This window comes from Paralichthys olivaceus, chromosome 19 (genome assembly GCF_024713975.1).
Source record: "Paralichthys olivaceus isolate ysfri-2021 chromosome 19, ASM2471397v2, whole genome shotgun sequence".
Classification (NCBI taxonomy): domain Eukaryota; kingdom Metazoa; phylum Chordata; class Actinopteri; order Pleuronectiformes; family Paralichthyidae; genus Paralichthys; species Paralichthys olivaceus.
The window spans coordinates 7,104,811-7,122,871 of record NC_091111.1 but is presented as its reverse complement, the minus strand read 5'-3'; the positions used below and the strand labels follow the sequence as shown (position 1 = coordinate 7,122,871).

Genomic DNA, 18,061 nt, shown 5'->3' with positions numbered 1-18,061 from the left:
TCAGAAGGATGGCTGCTGGCTCCCTGTGGAAGAACCGTCTCACCCTGCCCCCCCTCCCTCCCTTCCTTTTTGCTCCACCTCCCTCTCCCCTCCTCTTCTCGTCGTCACTCTAACCATTTCGTCTACCTGTCTCATCTTGTTTGTTTTGCTGTCCCGTGTCTCACTAAATGCTGACTGTTTGTCATGATTTCTAATCCCACAAACTGTCTCCAACAGAGAAGTAAAAGACACAAGCACGCACACGCACACACAAACACGCACACACACACGCACACACGCAGGGAGTGAGAGAGAAAAAAAAAGGCAGAGCATTATCATTGTGCTGCCATGATTGACAGAAGTAAAGAGCCTCCATCCATCTTAATGTAGAGTACTTTTCATATTGTTGATGTCTGCAGCCGCGGGAGGAGAGAGGGTAGTGGGGGCATGTGTTCTGCTGGGCTTTGATTCCATTTATTTTGCCCTTGAGTGGATTATTGTTTCACATGGGACATTAAACATGGGTGGCGAGGTGTTATTTAACACTCTCATACCTCCCCGGGGGGACCCTGCATGTGAACTAATCTCAGCCATTTGAGCCCGGTGAAGTCACAACGCGGCCCGGCTCTGAAAGCAGCTCCCTGCATATCCCACTCTCTGCATTACGGAGGGATATCGTATTCTATTTAATTTGCTCATCCAAACACTCCCTGGCACCTCTCACTCCGCCTCGCCAGCGGGAGTGGATGCATTGCTTTGATACCCAGCAACCCACACGGCAGCCGCGTAGGTTCAGCGAGGGCTCTCCAGTGCAACACGCGTCATTTTCATCCTATTACATGTCCGCGTGTGAACTGTGACATCACTTTCCTTCTCTCTGTTTCCTGTCTAATGGCTCCAATATACTCTGCCATGTATGCATGTCCACCTCTACAACTATGCATACATGTAAACACACGTGTACTAAGCATGCCTGTTGAAACAAAGTAATAACTTCTGTTTGCCTAATCCTTGTTCAGAGGGGACATTTTGTTTCAGATGCAGCACTATAGTTGCAAATGTGCTAGTCCCATAGAAAAGTAGAAACCATCCAAAGTTCTGTTTCTGTCCCTTTTTCACTTTACGTTCTTATCTTATTGTGTAATGATTCTCTTATTTTCTCCCCACTCTCGTTCTGGCCAAGGTGTGTTTTCGGTGTTGTATGTAGCGTACACGTATCTGTGTCCCTATCTTTTCTTTTTTGTTTTCTTGATTTCCCTCCCCACTATTCCTCTAACTCCTCTGTCTCTGCCGTGATTGGTTGACCCAGGTCATCGGGGGAGACGAGGAGCGGGGAGACGCTGGAGCTGAACATGAGCAACATCAGCGCCGACGTGCTGGAGCTGCTGCTCGAGTTCGTCTACACGGGATCCCTGGTCATTGACTCGGCCAACGCCAAGACGCTGCTGGAGGCTGCCAACAAGTTCCAGTTCAACACCTTCTGCAAAGTCTGTGTGTCCTTCCTAGGTAAGTGTGGCTCAGAAAGTCTGTATGTGTGTGTGTGTGTGTGTGTGTGTGCGTGTGTGCTAATTTCTTCGTCTGTAGGGCCTTTTCCAGCCTTTAAATATTAACCTTGTCCGGACCAATAGACCTCATGGGAATGAAAGCCTTCGACTTCTAAGGAAATGTCTTTTCTGAGCTCTTGCTTCAGTTTGGGGACAAAATGTGATTTGTGGTTAGGTTAAGGTTGGGGTTGGGGTATTAATGTTAAGTGGTTAAGTTTAGGGACAAGGATTTGGTATTGTAATGAAAACACAATGAAAGGGAGTCAATGCAAAGTCCTAATAAGATAGTAAGAAAGCTGTGCAAAATTGTATGTGTCTGTGCAATGTTTATGTCAACTAGTATGCATGATTATTACATCACTATATCCCTATGCAACCTTTCCTGCTGAGTGTAGTATCAGCAGTTATGTGTGTTTTCATACACTGTGATGCATCATCAATACACGCTCACACTTGCAGAGTTTCTTACGCAGAACCTTAATTTACCTCCCTTACTTAAGCCCATCACGCTCCGTTCTGTCATGTTTCCAAAGCCAGCAGCTGTGTGAGAATGTTCTCAGTCAGGCACGGTGCCTCTGAACTCGTCCCAGCGGGCAGGACCGGGCACAGGGGGCAGATTTATAAAAAGGTCAGGGAACAATAGTCACTTAAATGTCAAATCCTCTGGCCTGAACCGTGATGGAATTGAAAAATAGCAAAACAGATTGATACTCTGCCTTGATGCTTCGACAAGGTATGGAAAGTGGAGCAAAGGGGGGAGGGGGCTTGCAGGAGGTCACGTGAAACACAAATGGCATGTACCAGATTTTAGTGGGTCAGACCACCCAAAAGCTGCAAATGTCAGGTTTTGCATCCAATTTAATAAGTTGTTTTGTTGTATTGGTAACACAAGGGAAGTGCATGTTGGCGAAAAAGGTCAGCGACAAGAAAGGGTGTGAAAAGAAAGTAAAGGAAAGCAGCAGTCCATGTTATTGATTAGTTATCTCGAATTGGGAACCAAAGAAAAGAAAAATGGAAAACAGGGAAACCATTAGCAGACTTTATCACAAGGGAGACATCAATCCATTCTTCCTCGACAAGATACATGACATTTTGGCACATTAGAACGAGAGAGATACGGGCGCGGGCTTGTGTCCTTGAGCACAGAAATTGATACGGTGTCAAAAATTATTGAAGTTTGTAACAAATACACACAGAAGAAATAGCAAACATCCCCATGACCTACTTTATTCACACAACCTCGGATTCAAACAAATACAAACTGTCATTTATTGTGTGACGGCTGCTCAGTGAGGAACTGTGATTGTTTTTATTATCTATTATCTGGAGGTGAATGAGCGACATGCTCCATACTTCAACTCTTATTACCACCATGACAAGCTTTTCACATATTTTTAGTGACTCTACCTAATATTCATTTTACATGCCCTGCATCTCCGTACATCTGAGTGAGCTTGCGCTTTTCAGCAAATTTGATTGCGATCTCTGCTGCATTGCATTGAAGAAAGTGATGAAAGGAATATGCAACATAAAGCTCATATACAAGCGTGCACACACTGTGTAATAACTCTTCATATCGACAAATGGCATTTCAGAGGGACATTTTCAAACAGCCCTTTGTTTTGTCACTAACCTCCTTCCCCTCCCGTCTCTGATGCAGCGTGAAACCAGCGATTATTTGTTCTCTGCTTTGGCCTTTGTTTACTTGTGATCCTGCAGATGTTAGGTGACCTTTATTGGCTGATATTAGTTTAGGAAAGACTCTGTCTTCAGTGATAAAAGACCAGGCACTGCTTCCGCTCTGATGGCTATTGTTTAATCAGGCCTCTTTTAGTTGCCACCGACCCAGTCGATCTGAGACTTTGCTTGCCTGTGTGTGTGTGTGTGAAAGAGATGAATGGCGATGAGCGTTACAAAACTAAAATTACAGACACACAACCTTAGAGCATCATCCTTACAAGAAATCACAGACAGTTGCATAAGCCATCTCCCCACTGGCCTAGCCACACAGGTAGTTCTCTATATACTTTGAAACTACACAACCACTGTGTGTGGATGTGTGTGTGGGTGCCTGCATGCTAGTGTGTGTGTGTGTGTGTGTGTGTGTGTTTAGTATACCCCGAGATCTGACAGGACTTATTTAAAGTGGACCCACTAATCCCAAATCCCGCTCCCTGCCATCCACCACCTTGCCTGTGCTGTGAGCGATCGATTCCCCTTGTTGTTTGTCCCCGGTGCTTTTTTGAGTTATTATACTTGTTCTCCTTTAGTCTGAGGCAGATACACGGTCCGTTAGGCTACAGCTCTGTGCCACCTGCAGTCCCTGTAGCTTTCTATGTCTGTAATCTTTTTATGGATGTCAGAATCATGTTTCTGTTCACCCATCTTAATCAATCTGCCTATGTCTCTTGTTTCTTTCTTGTTTTGCTTTGTCCGTCCCCTCTGTCTTTCTTTTTGTCTCTTGAACCTTGTTCATCGACTGTAGAGAAACAGCTGACTGCAGCTAACTGTCTCGGAGTGCTGGCCATGGCCGAAGCCATGAGTTGCACGGAGCTCCACAACATGGCCAAAGCTTTTGCACTGCAGAACTTCCCTGAGGTACGTAGAGATTCATCATTTCATTTGTTCTTCCTGTGGGACAAAGTCGATGTTGAAAGGAATAATAAGACTATTAGAAAACTAGAATGGCACTCAGTAGAGCACATACCTCTGCCAGGAGGTAAAATTCAATCAAACTGCTCTAAATTATGCACACTTCACACAGATATCAGTCGTTTAAATATACCGGATTTTTTTCATCAAGATCCATGAATGAAAGAATGAAATGAAAGATCAAAAACTGCAATGTTGAAAGCTGATGTGGTGGGAAATTGTGTTGAATAAAGAGCAAAGTCAACACTGATCTTTCTGTGATATCATTAGGGACATGCAAATGGACTCATTCCATCACTTAAATAATGCGAAACTAAGCTGAGTAGTGGCAAGTACTTCAGGTCATCTCATCTTGTCCTGTCCTTGGGCGTGCAGTGAAGTGTCGGCACTTACACTTAGTTTGCCATGCAAAGACTGTAAATACTGTGTCAGATAAAAAACAAATTTTAACGTTTGTGATGAGGAATATGAACAAAATTAATAAGATAAAGCTTAGAAATTAGAATTTATGGATTTCATGGTAATCCCCCCATAAACAAACAAACCTGTATAAACAGACAACAGGGTCTTTGGTGGAGGTATACCGATGAGAAAGTCTTTTTCACCATGCTTTATACTGCAGAGGACAATATTTTCTACCCCATTTATGGATCTGTTTGTTCAATAGCAGAATTAAAATGCTTCGCTCGGGTAAAAGCTTTCACCAGATACAAGGTCATTTACTGTAGGCGCACAATGTAGTGTACTGTGTGAGACTAAATGCACTTCACTTGTTGCCATGCCGCTGTTAGATAGCCTGATGAAAAGAATATAGACAAAGACACAAAACACACAGAGACAATGCAAAGATATTTTTGTCTGTAGCTGACGAGAAAGATTAATAACATGAAACCACGTAGGAAAGAAACTCGCTCTACAGCACTCTGGAGTCTTAAAGTAATCTATAGCGTGAGAAAAACAAATCTGAATTTATTGCTTGCTCTATAGACGGAGTAGTGAATTAGTGAACCTATAGATGCAACAGATATGGCAGGAGCTTCCTGCTTACTGAACATTGGTACTTATCTTCCCAACAATTTGTTGGAAATACACATAATTGGTATACTTCTGAAAATGTAGAACTGTTCCTTTAACTCTTGTAATCTTCAAATCAAAGCAGCAAAACTGAGCTTTGATTGGCAGTAATCAACTCGAGAAAAGAAAGACTATGGTTCATGAAAGAAAATCACATCAGGAGGGAAACGAGGAAATATCAGAAGTTAGATAGTTAAAGTCAGCATCTCACAAAGAATTCATTAAATCTGTGGTGATAACAGGGGGGAAACAAATGTACACGTGCACGCGCAGGAAAGCAGCTCTCACACACAACAGATTCTGAGTGATGGGTACAGGCACTAGGTACCGAGGTATAGATAAGTTCTTGCATGAGCGAAAAACCACATTGCATGCTACAACTGTAGCTCAAACGATAAGGTTTGATTGTCTGCGTGGACGGTAAAAACATTATGGACCATAGCACTTGATAACTCATGGTTGCACAAATGAGCATGCTATTTTCTAAAAAAAAGAGTAAAAATTGTTTTAGTTCATTATGAAACTCGTTGGTGGGATAAATCAGATAATTAAGTGGAAATACTGAATGTAGAAAGTGAGACACTGCAATTTAACTGACTCATGATTTTGTCTTCCTTGACCTGTCAGGTTGCAGGACAGGAGGAGATTCTTAGTGTTTCCGAGGAGGACCTGGTGGCCTATCTGTCCAACGACAGTCTAAACACAAAGGCGGAGGAGCTGGTGTATGAGACGATCATCAGATGGATCAAACAAGACCCCAACTCCAGAGCACAGGTAATACAAACAAGAATGAGTGTGTTTGTGAGTGTCTGAGTACACACCGTAGCTGCAACATGGGATGAAAAAAAGTAAAGCCCTTGTTACCACTGACAGTACAGATACTGTATGTCTGCAGAGCCGTATTACTGTAGTTGTTGCATCGACCCTCGCTGTCGGCCCCCGAGAACTGCACAACATGAAAAACCAGACGAGTTACTCCTCATTGTATCATAGGTAGTGTTCATCACCTTTGTGTTTTGGATGCAGCCTAACGCAGCAGTTGTTGATAATCCCAGGAGTGCTTTGCCCTCAGAATGTGCTCTATTCTTAGTTCCACTTCATTTGTTTGTGAGACACTGTACCGCATGAAAATAACCAACAAAAACACACAGACACACCCTTTTCTTTTTCTGTCCGCCTCACAGGTGTTTAATTTTATTCCTGCAGTCTGTTAATCATAATCTAAGGTCTATTGCTTAGATTGCTATTGACGTATACAGCCGGTAAAATGTTTAAGAAATGTGGAATCAATAAGCCTCAAGGTCGAAGCTTCGACTCCAGCCAACATTTATGAAAAGGTAAACAGACGCCGCGCTGCAGACGGATATCCATCTGGCGGGCGAAAGCCTCAGGTCCTGAGGATCTTTTATGGATTCAGTTACAAAACCCATGAATTTAAAACTGATGATTTTTAAGTATTTTATAGCTGTTTAAAAATGGAGGTAAGATTATTATCAGATAAATTACACCAGTCCATCACTGTAAGAGTCACTCACTCAGAGTAATGTCTTCTCATCAAGCAGCAAGTGGGGGAAGCGGCCTTATATCAGCAGAATCAGGTTCGGCGCAGACCTCTGCAATCAATGTTACTTTATCGGCATCCACTTTTATGTGGTACATTCGTCAATATTTGAATTTTTCCCCTTTGGGATTAAACATTTAGCATTTATCCTTTGATACGTATTTCTCTGAGATTATAATGAAATCCAGTTGGCAGGTATTAAGTGTCGGACAAAGCTAAAGAACAAACCGCTGAAAGCTGACGACGATGCTTATCAGAAATAAGATAAAGGAGTTATTCACTTCAGCCATTTTCAGACATGAAGAATTCCTGCACAATTTTATCTTGACTTTCTCTGGAGTTTGCAGTGGACAGGATGTAACGTATATATTCCACTGTGGAGATCACATGTCTTTGTTAACAGCACATCAACATCAGCTTCGGCCAGTATCACCGAAACCTCTTTAATCTCTTCGTCTTTCCAAGTTGACATCTCCGTCTGGTCTTCTATTTGTATGAGTCCTCTTTTTCATCCTGACATATTTGTATTGTTGTTGTTTTTTCATTTTTGCATCTGTCGTGTGTTAGAAATGGCATCTCAGTGAATCCTCCAAAGTTTTTACTGGGGGGCTGGTTGGAGAAATCTGGAGAAAGTGTGACTGAGCCATTTGCGTTCTCACATACAGCCCCTCCAGACAATGACAAGAGATTATGCAGAGTTCAGTGCATGACCCAATGCAGCTTTAAATAAGAGAGAAACAATATAGAGAATAGAATAGAAGTTTGTTTGACATGGATATCAATCTGTCCTCCTGACAAATCCACTAAAATTGTACTTTGTGTGGTGACTGATGGGAAAATTTGACTCGGTGGGCCTGCAAAGTCACACGGAGCCACGAGAAGGCCGGAGCGCAGCTTTCAGGAGAACATACGATCCCCGTCATCTGTATGGAGGAAAAAAAACCTCCAGCCAGCTCAGTTCAGTGGACTCCTGCAATCACACACTCTAATGGAGAGGTGCAGAGGTGAGTTACTCTGATGGAGTAGAAGAAAAAAAAAGAAATGGAACATTTTCCCGGTTGTCTGAACAACCCGCCACACTGATTCCTGAGAAGAGACACCGAGTCACCCCGTCTCCAAAGAGCGGGAGAGAGAAGGAGAAGGGGTGGGAAGAGAGTTGGAGCGAGAGAAAGAAGCAGAGCGAGACAGAAAGACAGAAATAGCCGTGGAGTGATTGAGAGAAGAGAAAGCGGTGGCGAGAAATGAAGAAAAGTGGAATGGAGAGAAAGACCCACTGTGTTCTAATCTGATATCCAGTGGTTTGTGCTTCTGCGCAGAGCCATGACATCCAGGGAGCGGAGATGCGATTGAGCTCCCAGTCAAGCTCAACTCTCCTGCCCATGTGTGACCGGAAAAAAAGAATAAAGAAACAACTAGCAGGGCCTGGTTCCGGCAGAGAGAACAGGAGAGGAGGAGGGCAGGGAGAGGATAGACTGCTTCCCTCATGCCACAGGAGAAGGTCATGCGATCCTAAGGGCTGACTTTACATGCATGGCCCACCACCAGCTCATCACTCCCATGCTCCCTCGCCTCCATCCCATCTGCCCGTTCGGAGGCAGAGAGCAGCGGAAATCACTCCCCCAGAAACTGTGACACTTTTTAATGACATGTCAGGGCAGAATGTCACAGCGCTGCCGAAAAGCTCCGGCAACACGGGGGAAAAGCTTGAAGCCTTGAGCTAAGTTTGTATGCGTTTTCATTCGTCTGAGCGTGCGTGTTTATGTGGGTCTTTGTGCGTTTGTGTGTCTGTGCATGCGCTGTGGGTTGTAAGCTGCAGGCTACAGAGTGGAAAAGTGGCATATTGAAGGCGCTGGGTAAATAATATGCAATTTTCTCTCTCCGGTATGCTGTCACTAACATCCAGTGGCACCAGGAAACAGGGCCCGGACATCGCTCAGAGACAGAGGAAGAGCATTGGAGTGTTAATAATGGTTTGCTATGAGACACAAAGTCACTGAATGAAAGACGACAGCAGTTACAGTTTTTTTTTTGATTGAGTATCATTGAAGGTGTGCTGCCCTGCAAGCATCTGTATACATCTGTTTCTATATTTTAGAGAAAATGGGTAATGCCGAGGGTAATCTCTCAAAGTTAATTTAAAAAAAAGAAGAAGATTAGACCGATAAACACATTATTCAATTATGAAAAATGCAGGCCTAGGATAATTTATTTATATATATAATGTACATATACTCTATAAACAGCTTGTGCTCGTGAATATGCAGGATCTGTTGGCGAGGGATGAGATTTTGGGGAAGAAAGCCTTCTGGATTCTAGTTTGACTGATTAGCAGCAGGTTTTGGTTGTAAACAGTCCGTGTGGAGATGAAAAGAGACGGAACGTGCATCAGCTTTTTATTTTATTGACATTAATATGCAGATAGCTGTCAACAGAGGTTAGCCAAAAAGGTTGCCTGGACCTGAAACACCTGCAAAAAGTGTTGCTGTTGGTTTGTTTGTTTTTTTAATATGTAAAAACGTAAAATCTTGTGGATTAGTTGGATTATAAACATGGAAGACAGAGTCTTGGCCCAGATATCCATTGTCTGCAACTGAAAATCAGATCACTTCCTGAATACCAAAAAACATCAAACAGCAACTCTGCTCCAAGTGTTTCTAGACAAAGCTCGATTTTAGTAAGATTTGCAACATCTTTTTTTTATAGCCTATAAAATCCACCTTTTAATATCTCAGTATTGATTTGAGCATCTTCAATGGAGGCCGCTTCAATCAGGTCTGACAGGAGAAGGATGGGAACCACACCTTCAAGCAGCTTTGTTCAATCTAGTGTGAAGGTTCCCTCTTTGTGTTTAACATCAGTAAAGAAAACTAACACTGAAAGGAGAAGGGGTGGTGCCTGTAGCCATAACTCCCCCAAATTTTTTGTATTGCCTGTAAAGGCTCATTCATGATTAGACAATGGCCAATGGGCTCCAAGAGTGATGCAGATATAACCTCTAAACATGGAGATTTGTGCTGCTTTGTACATCTGAGACTAAATCTCCCTCCTCCCTGAATCCTCAATACACTGCTCCAATAAGTCACATAAACAAGAGACTGTAAAAAGACTTCCCTGCGTCGTGTTTTCTCTCTGAAGGTGCTGACACAGAGCGACCTGTCCTTCATTTCTCCTCGTCTTTTGTTGGGGACACCTCCCAGACACACGGCTCCAATTATAACTGGCCAGTCTCTGCCAAGTCCCTGAATAGGACGTCCATTACGCCTCATTTCAACATATTTCATAAAGGATTCTATCTTGCCAGGTGACTTAACCTGACAAAAGAGGCAGATTAATTGGCTCTTTGGAAAGTGGCCAGCTAATGGAACAGCTAAAAAGGAGAGTTAATGGTGTATTTTCATGATAAAAAAGGCCACCGCTGCCATTAGCAAGGACCCACTGTCCACTCATCAGAAATAACAGTGGCCTGCCCTAACACTTCCAGCTCCCAAGCCCAATTAATAGAGTAAAAGGTATTATTTCATATGCTTATGATTTTCTAGGTAAAAATTTGTAGATTTTTTGTATAATTCAGTTTGCTATTATGGTGATGTGATTCTTTTATTTCCCTTCCAATACTCATTAAGAAGAATAAAATCATTTTCCCAGAACAAATGATGCTATCATTATGTAGTTAGAGTGCAAAATTATCAAAGGACAAAAAATGCTTTGAGGCTGTTGAGGGATATAAACTGAGTATCGCTGTTTTACGATTCATTTACCTTCAAAACTAGGAATGACCCTTTCACTTTGAATTTAGCAATTCTCTTTTTAAGCTCCAAGTTCAAAACAGACACTGTTCATGATCGCACACCCCTTAAAAAAGGTTAATTGTTTTTTTCTCTGAGATGAGGAGCTTCATGTCACAACAATCATCTTTAAGGAGGAAAGAGAAAGTGTTGCAGAGCGAGTGGGGATGAATGTGACGCAGGCCACCGGCAGCATGATCTGTGACACAGCTCTTGACAAGACACAGCCCGGCAATGGAGATTGATGCAGCGAGCAGTCTCTGCTTTTCCTTCTGCATCTCTGCCTCCTTTTCACTTTGTCTCTTTCTCTCCAACACACACACACACACACACACACCAACATGTGTGTATCTCTATAGTTGTGAGGACACTCATTGACATAATGCATTCCCTGGCCCCTTACCCTAACCATCACAACTAAATGCCTAACCTAAACCTAAAAACCCTAAAGCCAAGTCTTAACCCTCAAAAAGCCAATTTAATTTGTGAGGACCAGCCAAAATGTCCTTACAATGATAGTATTGAACCAAAATTGGCCCTCATAACTATATATAGACATGCCCACACACACACACACACACACACTGGGACAAGGGCACTGTACTGAACTGAAACACTCACACAAGAGTGGGAATCACTTGTACATCAGTGCGAGCACTACTTGTGTATGAGGGAGTGGACGGGATCTGATGCAAGCCAGTGTGCCCCGGACCTCCGTTCTCATCTGTGTCCTTTGTCGTCCCAAGACACACTCAGTCCTGATGAATGCAGCCAGTTGAACCACAGCTACTCAACCATGGCGGCTGCATATCCAGGGCAAGTCGAAGGCATCTCATTTCCTCTGAGTTCTCTTGAAAACACAAAAGAGTTGCATGAGTGATACGATGCATAGAGAACAAACAAATTACTCAGTCTGTTCAAAGGAAGCAATCTTCAGTTCTCCCAAGATTCATGAGGAATAATAAAAATGTACTTATCAAAGGCGAAATACAGAGTTTACGATTCAGTGAGTTGACAAACAAGCCAGAAAGTTTTAAGTTACAGCAAGAGGTCTTTCCTACAAATATATTTTGAATTAAAAAAGCAAAACAACGTTTTTGTTTCTTCCTCTCTGGATGAAATCATGCTGAAATAAGCCTCAGAGGAGAACACATTGCACCTGTCAGTAGTCGCTCAGGGCAGCAGTCAGCGTCTGTCGTTTGCTACATCTCCCTCCATCCCCCATCCATCCGTCCCTCTGGCTGATGCACAGCCATAGTCATGCAAGCGCAAAAAAAAACACAAAACATGCACAGCAAAGCATCTCTTGAACCCAAATGAAGTGCCATTTGCAAGATCACATTTTACTCACCCATAATATGTTACCAGGGAAGAAAGCACAAGCATGTGTTTTCATACAGAAAACCTGTGCTCGCTCAAAAAGGACACTGAGCCGTGGTCGTTTAAGCTGAGTGGGTTTGTTAGTGACGTGAGGCTAAACTTGGGCACACACCCTAGTGAACACACACACACACGTGTGACTCAGTGAGTGAGTGAGGGTGTGTATGTATGTTTGTGTGTATTCTTTTTTTAATTTTGACATTCAGAGCTGTGTTTTAAGCAGCAGGTCTTGAATTTTTCACACTAAAGCAGACACACACTCCTAACTACTATCTATTTGCAAAGCAAATAGATACAACCATCCATGTGGCATTTATTGGATGCTGCCGTGGTACTGAATCTCACACACACACACACACACACACACACACTAAGAGGCGTTAGTCTTCGTTGACAGTAGTGAAATGGGAAATGCACTGTGGACATTTGTCATCTGTTAGCGGATGGTGGCCTCCTGGCGTTTTCTCTGCTTCCTCTGACAGGTTTGAGAGGCTCCCAGTTAGACACATTATCGCTGCCTTCCTGCCTTTCAACCCATTCTAATCCTTGGTCCACTGCCTGAATGTTTGTGTGAGTGTGTGTAAGAATAAGAAAAGAGTTAGTGGTTGTTTGTTTTTTTTAAGTTTGGCTTTGCAGCTTAATTTTCCCTGTGAGTTTAGCAGTTAATGCAATCTGACTGGGCCGCAGGGCATGTGCATCTGCTACCGCTGAGGGTGTTGACATGGTGTGTTTGTGCACTTGGTCAGTGTGCAATATCATTCGAGAGGGGAAGTCACAAGGTGTTATCTGGGTTGCATATCAGAGTACAAGCTGATAAACATATGGACCTCTCATAAAAACTCCCTGTCCAGGGAGAACTGAAGAGGGGAGGGAAGTGCGTGTTGGCGGACCAGCTAAAAGTAGCATCTCCATATGTCGTCAGACTCCTGCAGAAACTTTCCATATGCTTTTTTATCAAGTATGAGAAAAGATCATAACCTGTTTTTTATATGCACAATAGGTTCTGTATCCCTCCATCTGCGCTGTAGCTTTTATGATTTGAATCCATTACATGTTAAAAGTATACACAGATTGCTTGGATGAGTGGGCGAGAAGATGAAAATGACAGGTCACACTATTCGCTCACATTCCCTCTGCGTGTCTGTGCATGAGAGAGTGGCTGCTTGAGAGCTCGTCGGAAATGGAAAGAAATGGGAGTCAGATGTATTCCGCCTGCTCTCATCTGCTGAGTGCACGCACGTCACTCATTAGCCTGAGTTTAGTGAGTATTCTCATTTACCGGGTTCATGTCACACGTAGACAAAATAACAATCTAACCCTTTTAGCACACAATTCATATGCCGTGCACCCGCGGCATGCACTCCTCACTCACAGTGCTTTCAGAGAGGATGGTAAAAGCCTCCATGCCTTCGCTTCCATCCATATTTACCAGACATAACACCTGAGGAAGGTTTTGCTCTGTTTAAATATCAGTTCTGTGACTTACCTTTCGGATTAGCTTTTCAGATACGGCAAAATCTGCCTTTGGCTCAGTATCAGAGATGTAAGAAATCTTGACTTATACGCATAAAGCACAAGAACGAAGTAATTTCACTTACTGAAGAAGTAAGCCTCAGTTGCATGTTGGAAATATTATTGTAATCCTATGAGTATATCTGCCTCAAAAAGAGGAGATTTAATCCACACACGGGTGAAAGAATTTTGGCAGTTTGGGTTTTGATGTAAAAAGGAAGGTTGAGACGGGAGGAGAAGATGGAAGAATGAAAGGGCTTAACCATGTAGAGTTGGTTATATAATATGAATATAATTGTGTAAGTATTATCATGGTGATAAACAGTTATAAAGAAGGACATTTTATCTGTCTCAATAAGACCAGAGCACTTAATAATTACTTCACCCTTCAAAAACATTGTCAGCTGCACTTTTTGTAGAGGCTTTCAAGGATGAGAATCTATTTGCTGGCTGCTCCATGGAGCTACAGTTACTGTAGGCCAATAATTATGTGTCTCATCCTTCCAATGAAAAGAAATGAGGCCAACTTTCCATTTTAAGTGATAATTATTTTCCATGTGTATTCTTACTTTTTGTGATCACAAAAAACCAAATGAAGTCAAAATATTTCAGTTATTGGGCCTGTCATGTTGCGCCAGTGACATTTGCACATTATTGATTGAGTGGTACAGTTTCTGTATAGAGGTTCTTTAGAGTGAGAAGTAGCCTAAAATGGCAGACACCATCTTTGCTCCATGTCCCGTGTGCTAACATGGAGGGAGCAGGTTTTATGAGCTATGCTGCAGCCACCCAATGCCATATTGTTATTGTAACCTAAATTCTAGTCTTGCTCTGCTTACATGCTGATGTTCATTATTCAATTCAAATTCAATTCAAAATACTTTATTGTCATTGCACAGTAGTACTTCTTACACTAGCACAACTAAATTCAAGCACAGTCCTCCTCCTCGATGCCAAACATACAATTAACAAGACATAATCCACTACACAAATTGAAATAAAAATAAGGGGATTCCAGGACCAAAGGTATTTAAAGAATCATGTATAATGTTAACCATCTTAGTTTAGTGTGTTTGCTTGCTAACCTGTCTAGGTAAGCACGCACACAGCTGAGGCTAATAGGAATGTCATTAGATTTGTGGGTAATCGGTTATGAACCAAATTATTCGACAAAGTGAAAATTGGACCTCCTAATGCTGCTTGATGGAGAGTCAGTAGGATTTATCCCCTGGGACCCTGAAAGTGTGTGCAAAATGTCATGGGTTGTTGAGGTTTATCAGCTTAGACCAATGTTATTGAGTCGGTCCGACTGACAGACCATCATCCCTAGAACATTGCTGCTAGCACGGCTAACAAGCTCACCTGTTACAGCAGACTGTCTTTTCGCTGCTGTAACCATTAAACTGATTTGTAGTATGTGCACAGATAGATAAAGAGCCATTTAAAAGCTTTGCAGAGCAATTGTGAAATTACTCCTCCCCCCAAATAAATGGTTTAAGGATATTTTCTCAGTGGCAAGCAATTTAAAAGAAAACATGGTAATTACAGTGATTAAAAACCATAACAGGGATGAACCTGACCAATCTCACTGTGCACCAGACCCCCACTGTATGACAGCTTTACAACCGCTGACTGGTTGACTGACCTACACTTGATTTACATAAAAGCATGTGATTAGATAAGGTGCTGCTGACGCTAATGGCTGCACCGACCATCCATTTAATGTCCACTAGTCAGTCAATGCCCAGTCCTCAATGACAGCAAATAAAATAATTAAAATATAATAAAAAAGTAGCTCAAAATCCTCACAGAAGGAAAAAGAGGAGTATAAGGAGAGCATAACTGTCTGTAGCAGTATCAGGGCGACAAGCAAACGTTCTTGGTTTTCTCTTAAAAACACTTTATTTCAAAAGATAAAGCACAAATCCAGATTAAAGCATATCTGCAATCATTTCCGCTTGAGTAGTTTCAATGGCAGGCACGAAGCAGGACTTTTTTTTTAAATTTTATTTTGTGGGGCCTGATACTTTGGATTTGAATATTAGCAGCAAGTGTGCAACTCTCTCTCATTTCCATGCCGATGTATGCGTGTGTGGGAGGAAGAGCGAGGAGCAGGAATGGAGGCGGAGAGAGAGAGAGAGACAGAGACAGAAAGTGAAAAAGAAGTGGGAGAGATAGTGAGTGAGTTAGAACTGGAGAGGAAGAGTAATTTTTTTTCCAGAAATAGAGGCAGAGAGATGAGGGAGGAAAACAGCCGGGGGGGGGGGGGGGGGGGGGATGAATCCATGGTTGTTTATTTAATCAGAAGTCAGCCTCAGTGATTTGACATTTTTCTTAATCTCTTCAACAAGAATTACAGTCAAATCAGCCTTTGGACCAAAGACACCGACCAGATTAACAACAAATATGTCCACAAACAACACGTGATTAAAGTGTAATACAGTCACGCTACAGCCCTTACTGCAGCAGTGTGTCCATCTGTCTCTCTCTGCATTCACCATGTGCAAAATTGTGCATATGTGTGGGTGTGTTTTAGGTGTATTCACTTTATGTGGTCGCAGTCCTTACCTGTTTTTTTTTGCCAGAGACCAGATGCTGAGTCTTTGAGGGAGTTTTACTGCCATTTTCAAAGATGTTTGGCAAGTGAAGACAGGATACAACAGATGTGTGTCTGTCTGTAGCTAAGGTTTGCAGATGGTACATATGCTTTTTTTTTTTTTTCTTACTTAATATTCTTAAGGTAAAGGAAAGTTAACTTTGGGGGGGGTGTATTTGTACAGATAGCCATGTGAGGACCATTTTGAGAATAGACCTTACGGAGTGACATTTTGGTAAAGTGAGGACATTTTCTTAAGTGGGGGCATTTTGGGAAAGGAAGACATCTTGGGCAGTCCTCGCTTTTTCAGAGGGTTGGTAAAGTGTAAAGACTTGTGTTAAGGGTTAGGTTAGGATAAGGCATTTAGTTGTGATGTTTTATGTTAGAGTAACAGGCCAGGGACTGCATTATGCCAACGAGTGTCCTCACAAAGATAGAAGTACGTGTGTGTTTGTGTGAAAACAGGCAGTGATGGATGTGGGTGTCGGTTTCCCGTGAGCCGACAATGCTGCTAATGAGAACATGTGTGTGGCGCTCTAACGCAGCTTCATCTGTCCATCATGTCTTGAACTCTCAACCTGTTTGACTGGTTGTGCTCAGAGTTCATCTTCTCTTTGAATTCTGAAGGCAGCTTGCGGTGTTTCCTACAGTACTGGATTATATTTATAGGAGAAGGTGACTGGCTTTATTTTATAGATAAAGTAAATAGCTTGACAATGTATACAGCTTCATTGCGTCACGCTGTGTGAAATAAATAATGTGTTGGGGTTGGGTTGTTTATGGTTCATTAGCTTACATTTTGCAATGTGTCAGTGAGCCCACTCACAGTCATGAATGCACCTGGAATGACAGACACTCAGATAGGGTGAGTAAAGTGACATAGAGGGATGGTTAAAACTTTATGGATTTTTTAAAGGTCCACAGGGGGGAAATCATTGTGCAGCTCTGCAGTGAAATAAGATTTATCCCATTTTAATAGTAAAAAGAAGTAGAAAATCAATATGTGGCTGCCAATGTTAATTTGTGGTGGGCCACCACACACACAGCCACACACAATGATATCTTTCCCAAGATGCACTGCACACGAGGCAGGGAAACTCTTAATTGTGTGATGCAAAGATATACACTGGCACACATTGACAGTGGCAGGTAATTCAGAGTCTCCAGCCCATCTGAGCTGCATGTAACACAAACATGCAGGCTCCCAAAGAAACATTTGTCCAGGTCCCTTCGCTCGACTGCCTGCTGTTCAAAGTAGGAGCAAGTTTTCATTTCTACTGGATATTTGAGCACATTTATTTCTACCATGGCAGTGAGCTCACCACCTGGCTGAAACTGCCGCATATGCAGTTTTAATTTAGCTCTGAGGGTCAGGGCTGTCAGTAGTAGACCTATTTCAGATGACCTGCAGATCTCATGGGCCAAAATCAACTTTAAATACAATAAAGTTGAGTCCTTTCTACCTGCGTCTGTACTAATTTGAAGTATATTTTTAAAAAGGGATTGACAGTCGGATGTGTGTTTTTAATAATAAGTAATAAGTAACATGTCATCAGATCCAAGTAGGTGAGGTTGAGGGAAAGCTTAAAGAAGTTAAGTTTGTAATAGGAGAAAGCCTGAAGCTTAAATCACCTCAGTTTGTATGTGACATGAATCAGTAATTACTGGGTCAAATCTCACACTATGGAGGAACTTTAATTAGAGGCAGTAGCTTATCCTGAGCTAGTGATTCTTCCCTAAAGAATATCTCTGTATGCAAAGCAGCTTGCTTTGATTTCACCTTCTCGCTGTGTTGGAGCAGAGATGCTGGGAGCGACCGTCACTGTTTATGTGGGTATTGAGCTGTTTGTTTGATAAACTGTTGGGTAAGCTGTGTGCGTTCGTGAAAAAGAGGCGAGCGTTTGGCTCCAAGCTCGCTTGCAGAGAGGAAATGTCATCAGCAGATTTCTTTGACTGGCGCCGAACCGTCACATCCTCT

General features: G+C 42.4%; 1 protein-coding gene across 3 annotated transcripts in view; it reads left to right on the top strand.

Moving 5' to 3' along the window:
• Positions 1-18,061, top strand: part of LOC109632380 (kelch-like protein 29) — a 213,193-nt gene that overhangs the window by 141,678 nt on the left and 53,454 nt on the right. For all 3 annotated transcript variants that reach the window (XM_020091615.2, XM_020091613.2, XM_020091614.2), the window contains 3 exons: positions 1,289-1,485; positions 4,009-4,121; positions 5,877-6,023. In XM_020091615.2, the coding sequence (XP_019947174.2) occupies positions 1,289-1,485; positions 4,009-4,121; positions 5,877-6,023 (457 nt within the window). The remainder of the gene's footprint in view (positions 1-1,288; positions 1,486-4,008; positions 4,122-5,876; positions 6,024-18,061) is intronic.